This window comes from Scophthalmus maximus, chromosome 12 (assembly GCF_022379125.1).
Source record: "Scophthalmus maximus strain ysfricsl-2021 chromosome 12, ASM2237912v1, whole genome shotgun sequence".
NCBI classification, from domain to species: domain Eukaryota; kingdom Metazoa; phylum Chordata; class Actinopteri; order Pleuronectiformes; family Scophthalmidae; genus Scophthalmus; species Scophthalmus maximus.
This window is the reverse complement of record NC_061526.1, coordinates 12869163-12894554: the sequence shown is the minus strand read 5'-3', so window position 1 is coordinate 12894554 and position 25392 is coordinate 12869163. Positions and strand designations below refer to the sequence as shown.

Genomic DNA, 25392 nt, shown 5'->3' with positions numbered 1-25392 from the left:
AGGAGACGTATTCTGTTCTTCCAGACAGGTAGGACTGGAACCACCTCAGGTTGGAGTCAGAGAGTCCGATGGTGTGGTGGAGGCGCTGAAGGAGGATATTATGGTCAACCGTGTCGAAAGCTGCAGACAGATCCAGAAGGATAAGCGATGGTGATCCAGTGTCAGCCGCCATCAGCAGGTCGTTTGTGACCCTGACCAGGGCTGTTTCGGTGCTGTGGGCGGAACGGAAGCGGGACTGGAACTTTTCAAATAGGGAGTGAGAATTTAGGTGGTCCTGAAGATGTGCGGCGACTACTTTTTCCAGCACATTGGACAGAAATGGGAGGTTGGAAATGGGCCTGTAGTTGGCGAGGATTTCTGGGTCTAAGGTGTTTTTTTTGAGGAGGGGTTCTAATGACAGCATTTTTGAGAGCAGATGGAACATATCCAGCCTGGAGTGAGTGGTTGATGACTTGGGTGATTAGGGGATTTAGAGCGCTTAGGGTCCAGGTGGAGGGTTTCATCCTGCGGATGTTGTCCTCAACCTCTCGCTGAGAGATCTTGGGGAAGCAGCAGAGAGGCTGAAAAATCTCAGGAGGTGGGTCAGCAGTAGGGACTGACAGAGCAGGGGAGCTGGAGAGAAGAGAGCGGATGGTGTCGATTGATGAAGTTATTGCACTGCTATTCTGTGGTATCGGTGTGTGAGAGAGTTTGAGGCTTTAGGAGATGATTTTCATTCATTCATTCATCGTCTACCGCGTTATCCATTTAAGGATCGCGGGGTGGCGCTGGAGCCAATACCCTGGACAGGTCGCCAGGCTATCACAGGGCCACATACAGAGACGGACAACCATTCACTCTCACATTCACACCTACGGTCAATTTAGAGTCTCAAATGAACCAAACCCCATTCTGCATGTCTTTGGACTGTGGGAGGAAGCCGGAGAACCCGGAGAAAACCCACGCATACACGGGGAGAACATGCAAACTCCACACAGAAAGGCCATGGTTGAACCGGGATTCGAACCCAGAACCGAACCCAGAAAGGCGAAGGTGCTAACCACTACACCACCATGCAGCCAGGAGATGATTTATGTTAGAGAAAAGCTGCTTGGAGTTTCCAGGAATTGTATTGATAATGTTGGAGTAGAACTGTCACCATGCGTTTCTAAGTGACTTTGAGTAGGCCTTTTGGTGTTCTTGATAAGCCAATCTGTGCACAGCGAGTCCAGTTTGTGCAACACGCCGCTCAAGTACACGCCAAGCTGCTTTCTTGTTCCGTAGATCTGAAGTGAACCGGGGGGCTGAGCGTGAGAAAGTGACTGTTTGTGTTTTCACAGGGTCGTGGAGGTCCAGGATACTGCGCAACGCGTTATTGTAAAAGTCCACTGATTCATTTGCCAATGTGTATTTGCTGAGGGTATTTGCTGGAGGTCCAAAGTCATGTTGTCCAGGTTGATGTTTTTCATGTTTCTGAAATTAATTTGGCATTCTGGCTGGTGTGGTGAGATAATTTCAACTCCAATGAAATGGCTTTGTGATCCGACACTCCCAGATTGTACACATGCAGATTTTTGATGGGGGCAGTGATGACCAGGTCGAGCGTGTGCCCTCTGTTGTGTGTGGGGACGTCGAAATGCTGTTTGAGGTTTATATCTGCCTGGCAGAGAGCTGCTCTGCATATCAAGCCGCTCGGTTTACCATTGGCTGGTCTGGTGTAATAAAAAAAACTGATCAGTCCAGTCAGATTTGAACTGACGATTTTCCCGGTCAACTTTACGCTTTTTTCGGGCACGCCATGTTCTTTTGATCTGTGTTGGTCTTTTCCTGCCCGGCGTCCAGAGTCCAGACCGGTGTCGGGACTCGGGAAGCAGGGGAGAGGTTTTATTTCTCAAGGACCGAAGCGTTCTCCCACTCAGGACCAACCCCTTATGTTTTCCAGCAGTGTGGCGAAAGACACACTAATATTTCTCGTCAAACTTGAGGCGCTGCAGCGTTTACCATTATTATAAAACAGATTGCAATTGCACGCGCACACACACACACACACACACACACACACACACACACACACACACACACACACACACACACACACACACACACACACACACACACACACACACACACACACACACACACACACACACACACACACACACACACACACTGCTCCATTCCCGACAGGCGTTACGCCACTCATACAACCACAGTTATTGATTTTCTGAGAAGTACCGTTCATGATGAAGGCAGTTTTACCTAGCGGAGGACCATAGAGGACCATAGAGAGCGCGCACGTCTTCCGACGCCGGAGGTCAAGTGTATGGTGTGGGATGAGGAAGAAGAGCAGCGCACACTTAATTAACGTGTTATGACAGATGCGTTATTTGGTCGTCCCGGGCCAGACATTTTTGTCGGGGATAGCTGATGTACGATTTAAGACAACCAAGATTTTTATGTGATTTACCTGATGCAGTAGATTAACCCTACTGTAGTTTAGAAAATGAGCAAATCTTTTCATGGTGGCTTGCATCCCAGATACAGTAAATTTCTGTATTCATCCATACCATTTATCGTATTACCACTGTCCTCTATGCTTTCAGTCTATTTCATGTCTCTTTTTCTCTCTCTTTTCCCTCCAGTTTTTAATCTTGAAAATGGAAAGACCGGCAATTGCTCAGAGCATCACCTTTGGGAAGTATGAAAAGACTCATGTCTGCAACCTAAAGAAGTTTAAAGTGTTTGGTGGGATGAGTGAAGAGAACATGACAGAACTTTTGTCCAGGTGAGATGTCAATTGCCAAATTTTCAGCACAAAAATGAAGCAGCTGTGCAAAATGCATTCCAATAGCAAACCAAACAGATATATAGAGAGTAGAACTAAGATGGTAAATTGACTGTGTTTATATGGAACTTTTCTAATCTCATCGACCACCCAAAGCACTTTACTGTTGCTTCAATATAGATTCAGCTATACGTGTAGATGTCAACAATACCAAAATAATTCATTCGAATACCTTTCGATATTTGTTAAATAACATGTGCATTATTGTATTGGTTCAGAACGGAATGATTGACTGATTGAATGATTCATTTGTAGTTATGTACTAGATGTGCACATGTAGATTCAGTGTGTCCTATAGGATTTTTTTTTAGTAGCGGGGGCAGGCCAATAAAGTTAATCTATTTATCTAAAAGTCAAATTCAAGGAAAATATGTCCAAGGCAGCAATAGGGGCAGAATGTGATAACCAAAGTGCATCAGTGCACAACATCTAACTGCATGTTAAAGGGATAGTTCAGTGATTTTGAAGTGGGGTTGTATATGGTACTTATGCATAGTTAATATGTTACCTTATGGAGATGGTGATCAACGCTGTCATTTTTTTGGAGGAGTTTGGAGGAGAAGTGGATGTAGTGAAAGTCAGAGTCCTGCTGTTGCAGAGGGGAGGGCTGAAAAACGTATATTTTGCCACATTTTTAAATGTTTACCTAAAAATAAAAATAGACCTTTAATTGTACGCTAAATAATGTATGTTTTCACTGCTGTAGTTTTCCGCCAGACAGACGTTTATTTTTGCACTTTTTTTCAAGCGTACCTCGGCCATGTATTACTATGCCAACTCGCGCTGGTGCAGAGCAGCAGCAACTCTGTCTTCGTCGCTTTCATAATCACTCATTTTTGTTTTATTGTGTCTGTTGAACAAGCCGTGGTAGCTCTGAGACAGCTCAGAGTCGCGACAACTCCGTTCACTCCAGTGGACCTTTTTTTTTTCCAGCAATGGCAGATCATGGAGCCTTTCAATAGTTCACGGAAGTGAGCAGCAGCGCATTAGAGTAGCAGCAGAATGGAGTCAATGGACCGTCTGTGTCAAACACAGGCTTGCGTTTAAAAAAAACTTTTTAGGGGTGCTGGGACTCATTTTAGGGTTACCTGAGCTTGAAAAAGGTAAATTACTGGAAAGTGGCTAGATTCTATACCACCTACATTGGAAGATTGGTATAACATTAGGGCTGAACGATTAATTGCATTTGCGATAATATCGCGACATGATAAAACGAGATTTTCTAACCGCAAGGGATGCCATTACACGGGTCATGTGATACGCGAGCGAATAGAGCACTCGGTTCCAAGAACAAGTATCAGTCACGCTGCACTAACCTGCTGCGCAATGTCCTCAAGCTCGACAGAACAGTCGGAAACTGATACAGCGGAGACTTTAGTCTCATAGAGGAACAGCACGTCGGTTTAAAAAAGGACGATGTTGTGCAGAACATGCTGTGCTACCGCTGCTACTTCACGGGGCAACACCAGCAACAGGTTGCTGGTACAAGAAGTGACAAACACAGAACCACATGAGAGTTGTTTGAGACTGTTACACCGTATGACAATGTCTTACGAGGCACCGTGAGGGGACGAACGCCACGACTATTCCGTCGTTAAAGAGACAGACTGCTAACAGAGAGAGAGCTCTCGCCCCTTCTCCTCTTCAACACATCTCTCTCTCTCTCTCTCTCTCTCTCTCTCTCTCTCTCTCTCTCTCTCTCTCTCTCTCTCTCTCTCTCTCTCTCTCTCTCTCTCTCTCTCTCTCTCTGTGTGTGTGTGTGCTAATTATAATCGCAAATCAAATCGCAATATCTGTTAAAAAAATCTCGATTCTATATTTTCCCCAAATCGTTCAGCCCTATATAACTTACTACTTACCTACTTACCTACTTTAACAAACTCCTCCTACAGAATTAATCACAGCAACTCCATATTCAGGCCCTGTCACCTGAAGTTTTTTTTAGATGAAAAGTTATCAAAAGCTTTTTATTATGTCGAATCCCAGGGGTGTGGCCTTGTGGCAATGTTGCTCAATGATAGGGGACGTTCATCTGCCTTGTAGGTTCACCAGATCTACCTTAAACTTGCACAGACAAGCTTCAACATTTTGATGATGTGATATAGAGAAATCTGTGACGTGTCGTCTGACGCCGGCCCCGTAGCGTGGCTGTGTATTTCAATTGCCAAACAGCTGTCATCTGCCCTAGTAAAAATGGACTAGTTTATTACCACTACCGTAAATATTCCATCATATGGAAACTTGTGATAACTGAACCAACTAATGTCAGTTGTAAAATGTACATCATTTCATTCATCTCTCTGTCTCTCTCTTCTACCAGTGGCCTTAAGAATGACTACAACAAAGAAACGTTCACCTTAAAGCACAAGATTGATGAGCAGATGTTTCCCTGCAGATTTGTCAAAATAGGTGAGTGGATTGAATTGAATCAGTGTGTGCTTTGTGTTACATGTTGAAAATATGTCTTTTTACATCTTCTGTCTCTGTATTCTATTTCCTTTTGTCTCAGTGCCTCTGATGTCGTGGGGTCCTAGTTTTAATTTTAGCATCTGGTATATTGAGCTGCATGGTATTGAAGATCCTGATGTGGTGCTGCCCTGCCTTAACTGGTATAGCAAGGTAAGCTCCTAATGGTTGCTTGGAGTTAAGAGATGCAGGACTGAACTTGGGAGAGTTGTGGGTTCAGCAGGTGTTTATCATTTTTGCACATTTTTGTCAAGTGGTATATTAGCTTAATCACAAGCAAACCAGGGATTCTAAATGAAATTCACATGGAATCTGTTGCTCATTAATTGGACAGAGTTTCATTAACTCATTACTATGGATGGGTACCAAAACCCGGTATTAAACGGGTCCCGGGGCTAAATTATGAAAGACTGAAGTATCGATAAGCTCCGACGTAGGCCTGGGCGATATGGAAAAATATCTTATCGCAATAATTCTTTTTAAATATTGGTCGTTATCGATATACATCATGATATAAATCAAATCACTATTTCTGTCAAGCTCAAAGGTTCCTTTTTACTCCCAAGTGAGATGTGAAGATATTATCAGGTTAATTTAGGTTTAAATATTATTCATTTTCTGTTAAAGTTGATCATGACAAATGTACTGTAGAATATTATAGAACGCTATTTCAAATAAATAAAATGGTAATATATAATAATATAAATGTCATTTCTGACAAGTCAAAACCTCTAAGCTTTACAGACGAACACACACAATTTGTGGGTCAACTCCAAATAAATAATATAAAATCTTAATTCTAAATTTCTAAAACTAAAATATTGAAGCGTGCAAATTTTACAGGAGAACACAAACTAATTTTTTTGATCAGTTCAAACTGATATTAAAAATGTATTTACAGAAATACATTTGCCAATCCTTTAATCTTCAGATCAGGATAAATCCAAATCAGCAGCTCGATGGAAAGCTGATCCTGTAGAAAAGCCATTACCTGTGTATTCACAGGTGGTATAAAAGTTTTAGTAACATTTGAACACTTTATGCCAGCAACTTACGTTATTTGGGGGGCGATCGTGGCCCTTTCAGAAGATTTGTAGTTCGGCCTGGAACTTCAATTCCTTTTTGGAGACTGCTCAGAGAATCCGACACCACTTATACTATACAACGTCATAATGCCAAGGCGGCTGTTATTGACGTGCGTCTGCCGTGGTGAAACTAAAATGTCCGAAGATGGACCACAAAAAACACAGCTTCATGCAGCATTTTTCAGTGTGTATTACCACCGTGTGGCATAAGATGTAAATGCTTCATAAGCAACGGTAACTTACATGATGACGTGTGTCCCTTCTGGGTCGTATTCATCCTCTTCTTTTAATACTACTTTTGATTGAATCGTTTACATTCGTGCATGGCGCGTCACGTTAAATATTGCTGCCGATGAATTGTGGGGCGTCTATTTCTACCTTCCTTTAAAATTGTTATTGTATTCTGAGTTTTATAGGGAGCCAATGCAAATATGCTAAAACAGATATTAGTTTGCCCAATCTGTTCCTGTTGGCAGTCAAGATCTGCTGCCACATCAGACCATACAAAAGAAGATGGCTGATGCTACCACATTGGGAATGGGACTGTCCAATTATGCATGGCTGAGAGGAGAAGGTTGTGTTTGTGGAGTAATTCGAGCATATCCATTTCTTCTCCATCATGCTCTTGCAGTACAGAGAACAGGAAGCCATCCGCCTTTGCCTCAAACACTTCCGGCAGCATAACTACACAGAGGCCTTCGAGTCGCTGCAGAAAAAGACTCGGATAGCACTGGAGCACCCCATGCTCACTCACCTGCATGACCGGCTGGTGTTGCAAGGAGACTTTGATGCCTGTGAGGAGCTCATAGACAAAGCCGTGAGAGGTACTGTACTTAGCCTGATGAAACACCCCCTTTTGAGTTACGGCAGAGTTTAAGGCTGCCTTATGAATTTTTGAAATAATTACTAGTGATGAAATCCTGTTTTGAAGTTTTCTCCTCAGGTTAATGATTTCTGCTACATTTGATCATCTTGTCTCTCTCTTGCTAGATGGTTTGTTTAACCAGTATATCAGCCAGCAGGAATACAAGCCAAGGTGGAGTCAGATCATCCCAAAATGTAACAAAGGTACAGGTGCCCCAGAAATCAGCCGAGATGACATTAGTGGTAAGATGAATTATTTAGGATGGAAATCTTTGCAATCTGTTTAGTGTAAGCTCTGTGGTCACTAATCGTTTTTTTTTCTTTGTCTCCTCCCTCCTGCCCTTTACTCCTCCTATTGTTCCACCAATCCTACACGATCCTGTCACTTCACTCTGCGTAATCTTTAATCTCCCATGCTCATACACCATCCTCCTCATTCCTCTCATCCTTGCAGGTGACGGTGATGACAACAGGCCAGGAATGAGGGGAGGACATCAAATGGTCATTGACGTCCAAACTGGTGAGACCCACACAGTCAGTTTTATGACTCTGCTATTCAACTGAAGCTATGACTCGTTTCCTCCTACACATACTCCGAATCAGAAATATCTTTCTTGTCGTACGGTTTCTTCTCACTCCCGTCAAGGATAAACATAAAAAGTGTAAAATTATAGGAAGATATAAGCATGTAAATAAAAACAGTAGTAGCAAGAAAAAATTACGTTTGATCAGTTAACTTAGATAGCTTTATAAAGTAAGGCATATTTACAAATAGTGCAAGATGGTACAAGAATGCTTCCTGCAGTTGTGGAGCCTGAGGATGGTTTTGATAACTCCCAGTGGAACACTGAAAGTGCTTTGGGTGGTGGCAAAGACTAGAAATGCAAATAAATGTAGTCCATCTTCCATTCATATAAAGTCTATGATTTACACTTACTGCTTGAGTATGTGATTTTTTGTCCTGAGTAGAGGAATGGGAGAGCACTCGAATATTGTTGGCTGCTGGCAGTACTTTCCAAAACAGAATGGACATAGAGGGAAGATGTTTTGTGCAGTATAACTGTAAATCGTCCACGTGTTGAGCAATTGTTGTTTGTTCCCTGCAGAGACTGTGTACCTGTTTGGGGGCTGGGATGGCACACAAGACCTAGCTGACTTCTGGGCTTACAGTGTTCAGGAGAACCAGTGGGCTTGCATCTCCAGAGACACTGAGAAAGAGGTGAGAAATCTTAGAAAACATTTGGTAATGTAAAGCTGATTGTTGAGATATTCCACTAATACATACCAAATATATTTCATATATTATGTTTTCAGAATATTGGGTTCTTAAATGCCTAAAATGTTCACTCTGTTCCAAAGTTTGTACTGTATTTTTTATGGTTATATTTTGCTTATAAAACCAGGTGGCATATTGAGTGTTTAGTTTACTTTCTAGCTGAGTGAAGATGGATTTAATTTTATAAAGGGACAATTCAAAAATAAATTTTGTATTTATTCATGATTGGAGGTGAAGTTGTGGTGTTTATTTATAGTCTACCTATCTATTGATATTATCATGAGCACACAATCACCCAGTCTTCAAGACTGGTTATTGATTGAGAGTTAGGAAAAGTTGAAAAACTATACTTATGTCCCCTTTGATCAATCAGAATGGTCCTAGTGCTCGTTCCTGCCACAAGATGTGTATTGACTCCCAGCGGCGTCAAATCTACACACTGGGCCGGTACCTGGACTCCAGTGTCAGGAACAGCAAGTCTTTGAAGAGTGACTTCTACCGCTATGACATTGACGCAAGCACCTGGACACTACTCAGTGAGGACACTTCAGCTGACGGAGGGCCAAAGTTGGTGTTTGACCACCAGGTAGATTGAATCTGTGACTTTCTGACACATCTATTTTGGCTCCAGCTGAGTTTTTAACTGATGTTTGTTATATCTGTCTGCTTGAGCAGCCATCTTTCAAGGTTTTCCGTCTTTGCAAAGTGGCCCACAACCTTCAAACATTCCCATTAAGTTGAATGGTCGACTGTCTGAAAGGGCATACTGTCTTATCTTCGCACACCTGACCAAACACAGTATAAAGTATTCAGAAATCCTTGACAGAACAGTCATTGTCATTACTGTCAAAATTTCTAATACACAATCATGTACATGATTTTTATTGGACATTTATTCCTTGGTCTCAAAAACAATTGTTACACTTGTGGCAACAAGCGTTATCTCCATTGATATTGGTGAAGTACAACTAGACGTTCACTCTCTGCCATCGTCACACAGAGCAGGTGAATGTCTTGTAGTCGGGCAGTGAGAGCTGGCCACGCCCCCTGCACAGCGCATGCTCTGACACAGAGACTCAGGATTGGGAATAGCAAAGATTCATCATAGAAAAATTCATGAATTTCTTCAATACCGTAAGCAGCACCAATAAAGTCAGAGCTAATTGATACTACTGTCTTTCATAATTTAGCCCCGGGGCCTGTTTAATACCGGGTTTCTGTTCCCACCCCTAGATAGGATGGAGCCCACCCTCCTCTCGTTAAAAAAAAAATAATAATAATAATAATTCAGTAGCGGCGTTCAATATCCAGGAGCGGTGCACCTCAATTGCTGGATACATGTAGGGGAAACACAACATGCGTCACCACAACCCCACCTTTCGACTTGAGTATCGTTTCATTGGTATGGTCTTTTTATAAGTTAGCCAAGTTTGAATTGCATCTGATTAACCTCCTAGGACAGGGTTCCCCAACTAATTTTCCCTGAGGGCCAAATTATGTCAAGCATGTCAAGCCAAGGGCAAAAATGTTTGGGGTTAAACACGCACCCACACCTTTATATATCTGACTCAAAAAAACCCATTTTTATTTACCACGCCTCTAATATCAAAAAACAATGACTACAGCAAGTGGCATTACAGCAGAATAGGACTGAGTAGCAAAGATAACTCTCAACTTTTCTACATAGGCCTGACATTAGTCTGCATAACAAAATTATTTGTAATAAAGTAGTTGGCTGGACTAGTCTGGAATTTGGCCTACAGCCGGCGCTGTCAAAAAAGCTCTGCAAGTTATGTAAACTGATGGTAGATGATCAGCAGTAACCTGTTTATCCACAGTTGTATGAGTGCAAGACATCTCTGGGGTCCCTGATGATTAAGTTTATGTATGCCTTTTGCTTCCTCCTCTAACCCTCTCGCTTTTCCTACAGATGTGCATGGACTCGGAGAAGCACATGATCTACACATTTGGTGGTCGGATACTGACATGTAATGGCAGTGTGGACGACAGTCGGACTTCAGAGCCTCAGTTCAGTGGCCTGTACGCCTACCATTGCCAAGCTGGAACATGGAGCCTCCTGCGGGAAGATTCTTGTAACGCTGGGCCAGAAGATGTCCAGTCCCGCATTGGACATTGCATGCTCTTCCACAGCGTGAGTCTAGATAGTCTGCCTGCAAACACATTTTAGGCGGATTTCAACTCTTGTGTGGATAATCCAATTAATTTGATTTGACGGTAAGCTTCAAAACTCTTCTCTCCACAGAGAAATCGCTGTCTGTTTGTGTTCGGAGGTCAGAGGTCAAAGACATACCTCAATGATTTCTTTAGCTATGATGTGGATGGAGATCATGTAGAGATCATATCTGATGGCACCAAGAAGGACTCTGGCATGGGTAAGATGTCAAATCTTGTCAAACCTCTTTTATAAAACACGCACAGTGGGCCATTGTGACACAGGAGCAAAATTCCTTTCAAGAATAAAAATAACTCTGAAGTTACTCTTTGGGGCTTTCTGTGTATGGCTGGAAAGAGACGGGCTCTTCCTAATAAGTCCCGCCAACCTGACTGTTGACAATGTTACATTACATTAATTTAGCTGACACTTTTGTCCAAAGAGACTTACAAGAAGTGCATTCAAACGTGAAAAAATTACCCAAAAAGGGCAAGAATCAACAGAGTACATTAACATTCATAAAACAGGCAAAAACTTTTTATTAGTATTAGTTTATTTTAATTCAAAGAGTAAGGTGCATTCTGAACAAGTGAGTTTTCAGTCTGTGATGGAAGTATTGAAGGGTTTCTGCTGTCCTGATGTCAATGGGGAACTCATTCCACCATTGAGGAACCAGGATAGAAAACAAACACCATTGCAAACTGCATGTTCTTCATATTTTGCCAGATCTTGTTGCCATGCTGGCTTGTTGCTTTGTTATTACGTTGTTTTTTTAGCAGGCTATAATATGCTGCTGCTGATTATCTTTGTCTTTCATTTTAATTAGAAGGAAGTTTTACTATTAATGAAGTTTACTCAAACAGATTTTTTTCCTCTATGCTAATAAAAAATATTGTAATTTCCTATCACCGCTACTGCACCGCTGCTTCTGCTTCTGTGTTGTGTGCGTCAACCTAACTTGACGTGGCAGTAACTCTATTCCAGCCACATGATTGGTTAGGCACGGCGCTATTCTCATTATCATTGGCTGTTTGTGTTGTCTGTCACAACATGGATGGAATTAGCTCTATCGAAGTGTCTTAAATTTCTATCGAGGAAAAGTTATTTCGCTATAATTATCGTTATCGTTTTATTGCCCAGCCCAAATTACAGCACAATCTTCCATCAGCCGGTGGAGTTAAGTTTTTATTTTCTAAGTTGAACTCCTTGCTAATTTATCATTGATTTTTCTTTGCAAAGTGCCAATGACAGGTTTTACCCAGAGAGCAACCATCGACCCCGAGCTCAATGAGATCCACGTGCTGTCCGGCCTCAGCAAAGACAAGGACAAACGTGAGGAGAACGTCCGCAACTCCTTCTGGATATATGACATCGCTCGCAACAACTGGTAGGAGATGGAATGAAAAATTAAAAACTGACACGCATTCTATTCTGTTGCAGCCGGAGGAAACTTGTAGGACATACTTTTACATATACATTTACATATATTCAGTTTCTGCTGCTAAGAGAAAGTCTATATCAGTGATTTACAACCTGCGAGTATTAATCATTTCTAATATCACAGATCGCATCATGTTCAACACTCATAAAACAGTCAGAGTTGAGCTTCCGCATCTGATCAGATGGGAGCAATGCCACGCACCCGCGGTGCCACCAGCACCCAACCCATCCACCAAAATTATGGTGACAGTGAGGGAATAATCCCAATTATTAGGCATTAGATTATTGTGGTGGGTTGCAACTTGAAAAAGTTGATGACCACGGTTCTATATGACATCAAATTCAATGCAGAGCAGCAGTGTGCCATTAACATAATAGTAATTTTGGTGTCCTAGACAAGATTATGATCTGCCCCCCCCGAAAAAAGAAAACCCACACCATCGCAAAGACTCATGTATAACTTAAAATTAACCTTTTGTAGACTCCTTTGGAGGTTTCAGTGTTCCTCATAGGATTTTGTGAGACTATGGTGGTTGGATGTCAGACAATGTAGGGGGGCCAGGGGGCCTGCTCCCCCGGAAGAAAATTTTGTACATAGAGTGAAATCCATCACTCTGGTGAACTTTGATAGCAATTTAGGAGGATAGATTTATAAGAACTTTATGGTCTTGTAAACAATGATGTGCTGTAGAAAAGAATTTAATCATAGACTCAAAGGTTGTATCGATATGAAGGATGATCACCATCATTAATATCCTTACAACCTATGTCTTGTATGTACACTGACCACCCAAATACTATTACCAAAAGTGTAATGTAGCTTCTTTTGGCAATATGATTCTTTGCATAAAAACAATAAAAGCATAGAACAATTAACTGTAAAATGGACACAATTAGTGAACTTGATTCCCTGGGGAGTAAAAGTAGCAATTTGTAATTATGAACTGATTATTTCAACAGGATATTGAAATAGATGAGATGATTTTTCCTCATATTAATAAGACCGTAATTCTCTGTATTTTGATTTTCATTTAATTTCCATTATCATATGTTTTGTGTTCCTCAAAGAAATGATAACTTTTTTACCGGTTCAGGGTTGTGTGTGGTTGTGTTAAGTCGAGCTTCACCCAACTCTGAATAATCAGGTGAATAGCTGTTGTGCAGTAGTCCTGCACAGGGCACGCTTCACCTCCCCTCCGATCCCACAACGCCTCCTCTCTTGTCCTTTGGTCTGTAGGGTACGCCCCCACGCTGATCTGTGCAGCCTCACAGTGGATCATTACTCCTCCACTTGGGTCTCTCTTCCCGCCCAGTCGTACGCGTCCCCGTGCTGCTCGACGGCCTATGTTGCCTATGCCAAGAGCCGGCTCTGGACACTGATGATTTATGTTTTAATTTGGATGGCCTTCAATATTGTACACCAGTTTACACTACAATAGGCAGCAAACTTGGCTTTAGGTTAATTTAAGAAATCCAAGATTTGTTTTTTGAGGCACCACCTGATTTTTTTTCTGATGTGATCTTTTTTTTTTTAAATTTATTTAAAATTGGTTTTTAATGTCAAACATTTCCACATCATTTATCATTGATACATGAATAGTGCAAATTTGAAAAAGACTCTCAAAAGTACACACATACCGACACAATACAGTAAAGAAATAAAATTAAAGTTGAAAGAACTGTAAAACAGTTAGGGAGTAGTCTGTTTCCTTGTAGCCTGACTAATGATCTTTGAAAACAAAATCAGGCCTTTGGGGCGTTACAAAGTGAATCCACTTTTTAAAGTATGAGGTAAATTGCTCTGATTTATGATTGACAAATGCTGTTATCATTTCCATCTTGTAAATGTCCATTGTGATGTCCATCCATCCATTTAGAGTTGGGCTTTCCTGCGATAACCACTTCCTGGTTAAAGCCTTTTTAGCTGCAACCAACAGAATGTGCAACAAGTATTTGTCCTTTTTCAACCAGGTCTTAGGCAAATTCCCAAAGTACATAGTCTTGATTTTTTAAAGGCATAACACCTTTGAAAATGTCTTGTAGGGCATTGTGTATCCCCTTCCAGTAGTCTTTGATAACCCGGCAGTCCCAGAAAACGTGGAAGTGGTTTGCCTGCTGGTTACCGCAGTTCCTCCAACATATAGGGGGGATTCCATCATAGCGGGATTTCTGAGAGGGTGTTATAAAGTATCTAATCAAGTTCTTACAATTATATTCCCTCCACATTATTGTCCATTCCTCTTCAGATACATTCATCCCACTCACTCTCCCATTTTTGCCAAATATATAAAGTTGACTGTTTTAAGATTTGACAGATTTTCGTACACACATGAAATTATTCGCCCATTTACATCAGAGTTATATGCTTTCCTTAACATTTCTAACAAGTTTACATTTGTCTCCAACACGTTTTTCATTATCATATTAACATAATGCTGCATTTGCAGATACCAATTTCCTTAGAGGTATTTCTCTTTGAGTAAATCAAAACTGAGCATTGTTCCTCCTTTTATTACCCTACATAAAGCTGTTAATCCCTTAAGTGTCCAGTCCTTAAATCTAGTGTCCAATTGGTTAGGCATGAAGTCTGAGTCATATGCACACCATTTAAGCAACATAATAACACCTAATTTATATTCTTTTATGATAATTTTCCTCATTTTTAAAGTACATTTCACCCATGGATTTTCAATAATATTTATGTAATTTTGTGAATTATTGTCTGCTATAATTGTCTGAATGGGGGTGGAACACATTTTTTCTTCAATAGATTTCGATTGAGCATTATATTTTGGGTCGCACCAATATATAATGGTTGTTATCTGTGTTGCCAGGTACTAATCTCTGAGTGAGTGTAGACCCCATCCCCCTTTTTCTTTTGTCAGTTGTAAAGTTTTGAGACGGATCCTTGGTCTTTTGCTTTGCCATATATAACTTGACAGCATTTTTTCCCATTCATTAATTTGGTTTTGATTAATCTCAATTGGTAGTCTGATGTTATCTTTGACACATTTTACATTTTGCATTGCATAGGCTGCACAGAATATAGACTGAATATTGTATAAGTGTGCGTGTAAATTTATATAATGCTTTTCTAATCTTATAGAGCTCTCAAAGTCACATTCAGCCATTCGAACACATTCATACAGCGCTGCTGTTGACTGCGCTTTTTCTGTCACATTCATACACTGCCAGAAGAGCCGTCAGAGGCAATTAAGGGTTAAGCGTCTTGCCCAAGGTCACATCGGCATGAGGACTGGGGGAATCTGGGATCGAACCGCCAACCCTCAGTTTAGTAGACGACTGACTCTACCTCCTTAGCCACAGCCGGCACGTGTGTGTGTGTGTGTGTGTGGTCCTTAGGCAAAAGACTGAACCCCCAAATTGCTTGAAAGATTTGTGAAAAAAAGCTGTGTGTAGAAGTGCTGTATGAATGGGTGAATTGTTTTGTGAAGCTCTTTAAGTGAAACTCAATTAGATACAGTCCATTTACCATTCATCGGGTTAATTGACAATTGGTGTTTGTGCATAATGAGTGAATTTGTTGAACAGTTTCAGTCATATGATACAAATTCTAATTGGTGCGTGTGTGTTCCTGTACATTTTCAGGTCATGTGTGTATAAGAACGATCAGGCAGTGAAAGAAAACTCAAGTAAGGCTCTACAGGAGGAGGAGCCCTGTCCACGTTTCGCACACCAGCTGGTGTATGATGAGATGCACAAGGTAACACACAGAGGGCGCATGTACACTTATTTACACACTTATGCTATCTTGCAGAATGATTTCAAAGGCTGCTGTAAAGAGGATAGGACACTTTGAACAACCCATTGCAATGCCTTTCTCGAGTTGATGCCATCCAGTTGTAGTCTCCTGTGTTGTATAGCAGACTTGGAAACTGCTGAAATAGTTGGACACCAGGTTCTGGATACAGTTTGGGATGTGGAAAAACTCGAGGGCAAAGGTGATGAGCTTGTGGGGGATGCAGCCATAGGCATTTTCCAGATCAAGCCAGACAACGTGGAGGCCAGATTTTTCATGCTTGGCTGTCTGAATCTGCTCCCAGATCATGGTTGAGTGTTCCACACAGCTGGGGAATCCTGGGACGCCTGACTTCTGCCAGTTAGTGTCGAAGTATTTGTTTTCTAGGAGATAGCTGGTCACTCGTTTCACCAACACTGAGAAGAAAATTTTCCCTTCCTCATTCAGAAGTGCAATTCCTCTAAACTGGTTGATGTTACAGGAATCCTGTTCTTTTGGGATGAAGGTGATAACTGCTCTGGTGGGATGGCTTGAGCCTTCCAGGCGATTTCTCATTAGGTTCCACAGGATCTTCAGCACCATAAGAAAGTTCTTATATACCCTATAGGGTACGCCATTCAGTCCTGGTGCTGAGGCAGATCTTGCCACCTACTTACCAACTGCCTGATCTCAGCCCATCTGGATGATGTGGTGTTGAACTAGGAGTCTGGCTCCGCAGGACGGGGCACATGTCCTGGCAAGGCAAGTGGGATGTTCTTCTCACGGTCACCAAGTTGACTCCTGCCCAGTGGCTTCAAACGTCCCGTTTTTCTTCTCCTCCAGTAGGCCCTTGGCACACTCGAAGGTGTCCCGGAAGAACCTTGTCCTCTCTTTCTCTTTCTAACTTCTCCGTTTCTGGATCCGCTCAGCCCTTCACAGGGTTGCAAGCCTGTCTCTGTTGTGGTCCCAGAGTAGCTTCAGACCCTCCTCATTCTCATATTCCTTCCTCCAGGAATTCCTGAGTAGCCGCTTCTCTTTCACCAGCTTGACTATCTCCCTCTCTTGCCTCCCTGGCTCCCTGGGGATGTTCTTCCTTTGGACCATCTCCCCAAATCGCCCCTTGCCTTCTTCGTAGATGATGTTGCCAAAGAGGTTCAGTTTGGTGGTCCAGACTTCTCCGTGCCTCTTTGTCATTAGCTTTGGGCCACTTGACTTTGGGTCGTCAGATTGGTCTCTCCTCTCTTGCTTGTGCCATGGGTTTGATGCTGGGTGTCTCCTCATTGTGCTCATTATGTGGGGTGTGAACCATCTGGTGACTGTGCACCTGCTGCTGGTAAGGCTTCTCCTCTTCCCCCTGACCATCTGCAATATTGGAAACAGTCGCAACCTTGCTCTTATTCCTACTTGTCTGACCTGGGCGCAGTTCAAGATTGCATTTGGTCCTTACCGCCACATTTTGACTTCCCATGGCGGATGCTCGGGCCCCTATGAGTCATAACTTTTGACTTCCCACAGCTACGTTTTCTTTCCATGTTGTCCGTCCTGTTAGGTCCATCTCCCATCCCGCCTCTCGGTGGACCTTCGGGCTGTTGATCTTTATTTGTGCTTGTAGTTATTTAAGGTGTCCACATGATGAGGACCTGTGGAGTGGGTAACTGGCCCGTCCACACCCGGTGAAGAGAAAAAGATTTTTAAAATCCGAGATATCACTTTGATTCTCTGAGAATCAAATATCCTGAGATGAGAAAAATAAACACAAGTTAAACAAAAACAACAAACTCTTCTTAATATTACTTATTACTGTAGTAGTAGGATGGTGGTAAAATGATGATCGACTAACTTGTTAAAGATATTAACAAAAGAACAAAACTTAGAATGCAGCAAACTCAACTGCACCAGAACTGAGTAACTCAACTAACTTCAACTCACAAAAGGGTGTGGTGAAAAAACTAAATTAAGTACAAATAAACACCAGATAGATGGTTTTTTAACAACTTAATATTAACTATAGACCCAAGAAACAAAACTGAAGTTGAAAATTAAATTTTCATAGTTAACTATATTAGTATTAAGCTAAACCCACCCCGTTTCTATAGCAGGCACTAGGTACACAAGAAATCACATAAAGATGAAAAAAAAAAACTACTTATGTAACCCAACATTTAGTAGTATGTGTTTTGTTCTTAGTTTTTGGTTTTTGTGAACTTTGTTGTTCACTTTAGTGTTGACCTAGGTAGGTTTGTTAGTTAACTAAAAGACAGACAAACAGAATATTTGATCATTGTGTGTTTTTGTGTGTTTCCAGGTGCATTACCTTTTTGGTGGAAACCCTGGGAAGTCTTGTTCTCCCAAGATGCGTCTGGACGACTTCTGGTCCCTCAAACTGTGTCGACCCTCTAAGGAGTATCTGCTCCGTCACTGCAGATATCTCATCAGAAAATACAGGTTGACTGCTTTTCTAACTCCAGTATACACTGCCATCATAGTTGGGTGGCTGTAGCACAGGGTACAGAGAGGGTCCACCACTAACCAGAAGGTGATGGTTTAATCCTGCCTCCTCCAGTCAGAATGCTGATGTGTCCTTGGGCAAGACACTTGATCCTAAATTGCGCCTGACAACTGCCAGTAGTGTGTGGATTATGTGTAATGGGAAATGCACTGTGTATAGAAGTGCTGTCTGGGTGTGTGTGAATGGGTGAATGTGATGTGACGTAAAGCGCTTTGGGTGGTTGATTAGACTAGAAAATCGCTTTTTAAATACAGCCCATTTATCATTCCACCACTGAATCTATAGTCTATAGTCTATCAGAGATACTGTTATCAGCACTTATAATGAACTTATTTAACAGAAGTTATATTGTCCAGATGTGACCAACTCACATAAAATTCAAATTAACTTAAAAAACTCAATTTTATAAATGGTATAAGTAAAACTTGCCTTTGATCGTAAAGGTTTTTGTTGTATGAATCTTTCTCAAAAATAATCCCTACATGACACACAGTTCACACACATTTCAATGTAGTTAAAAGAAAAGAACTGGTATCTAAGTAATGACAAGTAATAGTAGATATCAAGGTACACCCAAACATTCTTACCTGATGATCTTAATATGGCATATGATCTGCTTTTCAGAGGAATTGTTGAAATCGTGGGGAGGTTTCTGCAACTCTCTGGAGAACACTGATACTGTAATGACTAATACAAGACAGGCTTGTTACAGAAAACTGTGCGTGCATTCAATACAACCAACAGATACAATTCTTTTATTGTATATTATCATTTTCTGTGCTGCTAACGTTAACCATAAAACAAACGCGTTAGTCTTTGATGAATCTTCGCTATTCCCAATCCTGAGGAGCGATCTGTGTCTGTGTCTCCTAGCCTGTTGTGTTCAGGGGCGTGGTCAGCTCTCACTGCTCAACACACACAGCACATAGGGATACACAGCAGACCTACTCCGAGTGGTTATTCATTACTACCGACCCATAGGCATGTTCGCCATGAGTAGCCTGTCACTGTAACTACTTTTTGTGAGACGATATATTAGGCCAGAATTATTGCGATAAATTATATTATTGTCATTTTTTTGCAACTGAATCATGTGAGCATTTGTTAAAGGCTTTTTGGTCCTTGCGTGTGTGAATCACCGCACTCTTCTACAAGATTTGTGTTGCTGCCAGTTTCCTCCTTTTTTTCAGCAGGGGGGGCAGTATATCAAAGTAGCAATAGGGGCAAAATGTGAACTAAACTACTGTATGTTAAAGATATTTACTTCAGGTGCTTGTGCTGATGGTCAGACTGACAGTCACACTCCCACAGGACATCAAACACTGTGCATTGTAAACTGTCCAGATTCGACATGCGTCCAGACCTGCAGCTAATAAACGACCTGTATTTACTGCACTTTGCTTGTTGCCGTCAGACTTTTGACTCTTCACCGCAGTGTTTCACTCTGTTGATCGGACGTTAGCATGCATGCTAAGTGCTAGCTCATTTCAAAACACGGGCGCCGGTACGTTGGTGTGCGAAGTCGACAGGCAGGTCCTGGCAGATGAATAAAAGCCTCCTGGCAGTAGTCACGTCCTTACAGAATCGATTCGAAGAACCGAAACTCAACTTTGTCTCACGGGTACCCAGTAACCCTACTCCATCCCCACTGTCTCGCTCGCTGCTTCTCATCGGGGGCGTGTCTCCCAAAGATTCTACAGCGCTCCGTCGTTGTGTCTCGTCGTGTCAAAATATAAGCCGTCGTCGTAGAGTCGTGTAATTGTGACATTTAATACAATTCTGAAGCAGCAGCGGCGGCAATATTTTTGCAACATGAACTGAAAGGAAAGCAAGGCTGCTGAGAGAAATGTTATCTAAAATTGTAGACACAGTTTGTGAGCTGCGACGCAGAGGACAGGATTGAAGCAGCGCGCCTACCTATCAACAAACACAACGCCAATTATCGAGGTCAATAGAAATGATCGCATTCCTTTTCATGTATCCTACAATAAGTCGATAATGTAATTATCGCGACAGGCCAAGCCATGAGTCTTTCTCAGTTGATGTAATTGGAGCCCAAATGCCCAAGCATGTTTACTATTTTTACTTTTATGAAATATTAATACTAGCAGCAGCATCAATAATTGCAATATTTAATAATCCATGTGCAAATATTGTTACTGCTGCTCTGTATATAGTGTTTGTATTTTATATTTTTACATATCTTATAGCTTTCTTTCTGCTGTCCTCTTTGCTGTTGTTACACCCAAAGTTCCCGGTTGTCTTTAACATCAGTTTGTTTTGATTGTTCAGATTTGAGGAGAAAGCCCAATCCGAGCCACTTATTGCACTGAAGTACCTTCAGAATGATCTGTCGCTCACTGTGGACCACACAGATCCTGATGAAACCAAAGAGGTATGGGGTTGTCTTCTGCTTTTAATTCTGTACTAACTTTGGGTTATCTTTCACTTTAGCTTCAGTCAGTTTTCAGTGTCGGTGTACTTTTCAACAAAACAGCTAAATGAAAGGATAATATGAATATAGGTATCTTGCGTGTGAGAGCAACACTGCAGCAGAAGCCTCATCTGCTCAAGCGGATTTTTGATCAGCACTGTAAAATGTCTAAGTTACGTAGACTGTGTTGTGCTTCAGTTTCAGCTGCTGCCCTCAGCTCTCTTCAGGTCTGGCTCTGACTTCATCCCTCTGGGTAAAAACTTGTCCAATGTTTATTCTCAATGCAGTACATGTATGCTTGTATGCTAAGAGTATCTAACAGTAGTGTTATGATAAACCTAATATGAGGATTTGTAAAGCTTGGGACTGTTAATTAGTCCATTAAGAGTCGGCTGTTTTGATTTAGTGAATACTAGCCATCCGAATTTTGATTTAACGTTAGCTGTCAACTAAGATATTGTACTTTCTATTCCAAATTCCAGGTTGTGTTATTGATGTTGCGGTTGACTCCTTTAACTTAACTAACATTATCATTTTGCTGACAATAATAACATAAGCTAATCTCCTACACAAATGTATATAATATTATATAATATTCACATCACAGTCGTGGATGGAAACATTCATTAAGTAACATTTTCTTTTTTCACTTTTTCTCGATATTCAATTCAAATTACACAGTTTATTGTAATAGACTGTAGTTGACATGAACTGTTACTTTCCTGTTTTCTTTTAGGTTTCTCAGACGTGGACCAGACATACGCTCAGCGAACCCAGCTCTTTGACACGCTTGTCAACTTCTTCCCAGACAGTATGACTCCACCCAAGGGCAACCTGGTAGACCTTATCACCCTCTAGCCCCTCCCACCTCTGACACACCCCTCCTTACTCCATCACCCCACCCACTAGACTGACTGAACACCACCCATGCACCTGATGGGATGGAGGGAACAGAGACCAGTTATTTTTCTATTCCTGAACTTTGCTGGTAGGAGTACACTTGATCTGGAGCAGCTCTGCCTCCATCACTGACCTGCTGCTGTCACAGGCTGCATTAATGATGGTGATGGTCATACACACATACATTAACATCACTCTATTTACAGATGAGCAGAATTCCACGATAACTTGAGCTGTGTCTGTGTTTTTCCCATTTTCACCTTAATATCTCCTCCATTTTTTTTCAGTTATACAAAGCCCCTAATTACTCCGAACGTCACTTGTGTTTTTTGTCTTGACTCTTTTCATTTTTCATATTTTTTCCCCAGAAAACAACACAGTTGACCCTTGACATTCATCTGCATTTTTTAGGGAAATCAAACGATGAGATGATTTGTGTTCAGGCCAGTTGTAGTAAAAGTTAAGTTCCAATTCATTACTTTTTTAATTTATTTTAAGAAAGGACTTAAAATAAACTGAAAGAAGCTGAAGAATATATATATATATACTGTATATATATATATTACCTCAATCATCCATGTACTGAGGTGTTATTAGTGGTTAAATGCTGTACAGAATATGTAAATAGACATTCAGGATTCCTTTCAAAGATTCTTGGCTTGAAGAGATTCTGTGCTCTTCCTTGTCCCTCTTAATTCCACATACAGTAACCTTCTGGCGCTACATGGCGGTATTTGAAATAACTGGTTTGTGTATATGAATGAAGTACATGTTATCCATGGGGAAAATGTGTTTTATGTCTGTTTCGTGTGTTGACAGAATGTTCCTTCAGTGGTGTTGGGGGTTTTTTTTGGTTTCTCCTTCAATTTCAAAATGTCTATCCAAAATGTTCAGTGAAGTAGACAGCAGAGCAGCCTAAGTCACCAAAATGCCCCATCCTGTTTTCTGTGCATACACACATGTTAATGGAGGAATTGTCCTATTAACGGACTCTGCTGGGCTCCCCTTCTTCAGTTACCACCAGCAGCAGTCTCACACTCTTCCTATGGAAATTAATTAAGTAACATGGTGTTATTTTCAGAAATAATGAATAAGCCCTTAAATGATGAGCACAGAACCCAGTCTGCTCAGGGATTTCTGCATAAAAGGGCCAAGATAATCTACAAGCAAAACCAGCAAGTCTGCCAGACTTGTGTTGAATGAGACAAAAGCAGCGACCAGCGCTGTATCTGTAAAATGGAACCATAATATGGACACTTGGCTCTTATTGGCGGGAAAGTGAGGATTAATCTTCCTTTTTTAAATCATGTTTGACGTTTTTGAATCTTGGCATGAATAAATACATTAAATGATGGTTAGTCGGAGCCTTATATTTCATATTATCTGAAAAAAAAATCAAGATCAAAAATTAGTTATTTGAACTTCCTTTATTTTTAAATTGGCCATGGTAAAAGTGGGATAGTAGCTTACAAATTGTATGTTCCTGGATGGATCCGTCAGATACTGCTCAGGTCTTCCTTAAGGAGGTCAAAGGTCACGTTCTGCCACTAACAGATAAACTAACGGATCACTAACATCCCATTGACAAAAATCAGTGTAATTAGTCAAGTAAAAGCAACTAAATATTCTCTCCCAGGCCGAATACCTGACTTATCACAACACCACAAGACTGCTCATCCCTGGCACATGCTGCTTTGACTGTTGATAATCTGTATATAATGTGCTGGATCAGTGCTGTTTCTTTCTGGTAGCCTGAGCAACACAGAACAGATGAAGAAAATCATTTGGTCACTTTAAGCTGGAGGGGCAGGGCTGGGTAAAAAGATAATGGTAAATTTTGAAATCTTATCTTTCATTTTCAACACTACGTTGGGGGTCTTGTCTGTAATGGGATAAAATCCTAACATATTTTTAGGGTCAAACATAAACTAGTGAGTTTATATGAATCCCATTACATTGGTGTTTAGCACTTATTTTTAAATGAAAGGACAATGCTGGTGTTTTGTAGTTTCAAGCCTATAAAAAAGCCAGTATCACCAGTTTGTTTGTCTCGTGTTTAGATTCTGTTGCATTCTGGAAGATAAATCCCTGTTGATTTTTGAAAAACCATGTACATACATTAGGCTATTTTAATTTTTTAGATCATTTTTAAAGTTGTTGCTCTATTTCCTGAACTTCAAAGGCAGATATTTCACACACAATATATAAACACGCTTACTTTAAAATTAGTGGAAGCAAACAATGTTTGCAAATTTAAAAGAATTATTATAGGTCCTACGTTTTTTTTGAAGAATGTCTGATTTTTTTTTTTTTTTAATTGGTTGCTCAGCTTAGTGATTTGAATATAATGATAATACTTCACAAACTGGGTAAATCCTGAAACATTATGTTACATTAGAGCGAAAAGCAAATATTGTCCCTGTTACAAAGGAGGATCTTCTACAGCACCAAGATTCACATTACCCACCATGAGCTATTGCTCATACCAGACCAAGTAAGGCTGTAGCAGCAAAACTACTGAGTGTATTAAATTAATGAATTTAACTTTTATTAATAACAGGAAGGAGTGTGTACTTCTTTCGGAAATTACTTAATTGGTTTACGACTTGACTGATGGCTTTCAGTGTGCGTGCCGACTGCTGTTAATATCAACTGACATTTTTAAGTGACAGACATTTTGAAACCAGTCAATTCATTTGGGGTGGGGGTGAGAGGAATTGTTCAGTGTTGTTGCTTTCTTGGTGAGAGTTAGCTGAGAAGACTGGAAGCGGGGGGGGTATCAAACAAGATATCATGTTAACCATTACAGGTGCAGTTTGTGGTCTTATCTCCTGCTGCCTGTAGCTTCATATTTAGTCTACAGACATGACAGTGCTATCAATCTTCTCATCTAACTCCTTGCAAATACATGCATTTCCCGAAATATCTATTTAAGGATTAATGATATGTACAAATGGAAAAACATTGGTATGGTCCTTAAGAGTGGATAAGAACTGTTTTTGTCTCCAGACTGTTTAGCATCAGATGGGATTGACAGGAGTGACATCTCAAATAGCCTTTAATTCCCCGAATACTTTAGTGGAGTGAAATAAAACCTGTTCTCATTTACCACAATTATATCACAATGGAGATGTTGATTTGATGGTGATCCGATTGTTTTTTTTGTTTTGATGTTTGTTTTGACGAAGGAGAGCGGCATGTACGTTGTATGTCTTGTCTGTGGATGTTCTGCCTCAAATGGAAACGGATTCAAAAAACACAATTGAACTACAAAGGATGATTTTATCTTAGGAAAAAAGTTAAGATGAGGGATCTTTATTTGAGTTTTGTGCCAGACAAATACTGTTTAAATTGAAAGCACTTTTGTAAAAGACATTATGCCAAATACTATTTTGTTTGCTTTTTTTAGGGTAAAGCTCCTCCACACAAAAAAAAAACGTTTCCATTTTTCCATCTTGGCCTCCTCTCGACTCTGCGTGGGACTCAGGAGTTTTATGGCTGTTATTCTCAGATCAGTGAGCACTACTCTGTGGATTTCAGTGAATGTGTGAAAGCCTTGTAGTATTGCATTGTATGTAATGTATATAATGAATAAAGACTGTATTTTGTTCAGGGTTTCTTAAATGCTCCCCCAGAAGTGTTTCTACCCCTTAAGTGGCCATGTAGAGGTATCACTGTCAGC

General features: G+C 40.9%; 1 protein-coding gene across 4 annotated transcripts in view; it reads left to right on the top strand.

Moving 5' to 3' along the window:
• Window positions 1–25320, top strand: part of mkln1 (muskelin 1, intracellular mediator containing kelch motifs) — a 28920-nt gene extending 3600 nt beyond the window's left edge. The window contains exons 3-18 of one of the 4 annotated variants that reach the window (XM_035649570.2): window positions 2622–2764; window positions 5145–5233; window positions 5334–5443; window positions 7007–7199; window positions 7366–7443; window positions 7694–7759; window positions 8346–8458; window positions 8889–9101; window positions 10446–10667; window positions 10779–10908; window positions 11928–12075; window positions 15738–15852; window positions 18173–18312; window positions 20669–20771; window positions 21009–21063; window positions 21547–25320. In XM_035649570.2, the coding sequence (XP_035505463.2) occupies window positions 2622–2764; window positions 5145–5233; window positions 5334–5443; window positions 7007–7199; window positions 7366–7443; window positions 7694–7759; window positions 8346–8458; window positions 8889–9101; window positions 10446–10667; window positions 10779–10908; window positions 11928–12075; window positions 15738–15852; window positions 18173–18312; window positions 20669–20771; window positions 21009–21063; window positions 21547–21668 (2040 nt within the window). In that variant the 3' untranslated portion in view covers window positions 21669–25320. Of the gene's footprint in view, window positions 1–2621; window positions 2765–5144; window positions 5234–5333; window positions 5444–7006; window positions 7200–7365; window positions 7483–7693; window positions 7760–8345; window positions 8459–8888; window positions 9102–10445; window positions 10668–10778; window positions 10909–11927; window positions 12076–15737; window positions 15853–18172; window positions 18313–20668; window positions 20772–20991; window positions 21064–21546 lie in introns of all 4 variants that reach the window. The other 3 variants (XM_047335976.1, XM_047335977.1, XM_047335978.1) reach the window with 3 other exon arrangements.
• Window positions 25321–25392: the final 72 nt, after the last annotated feature.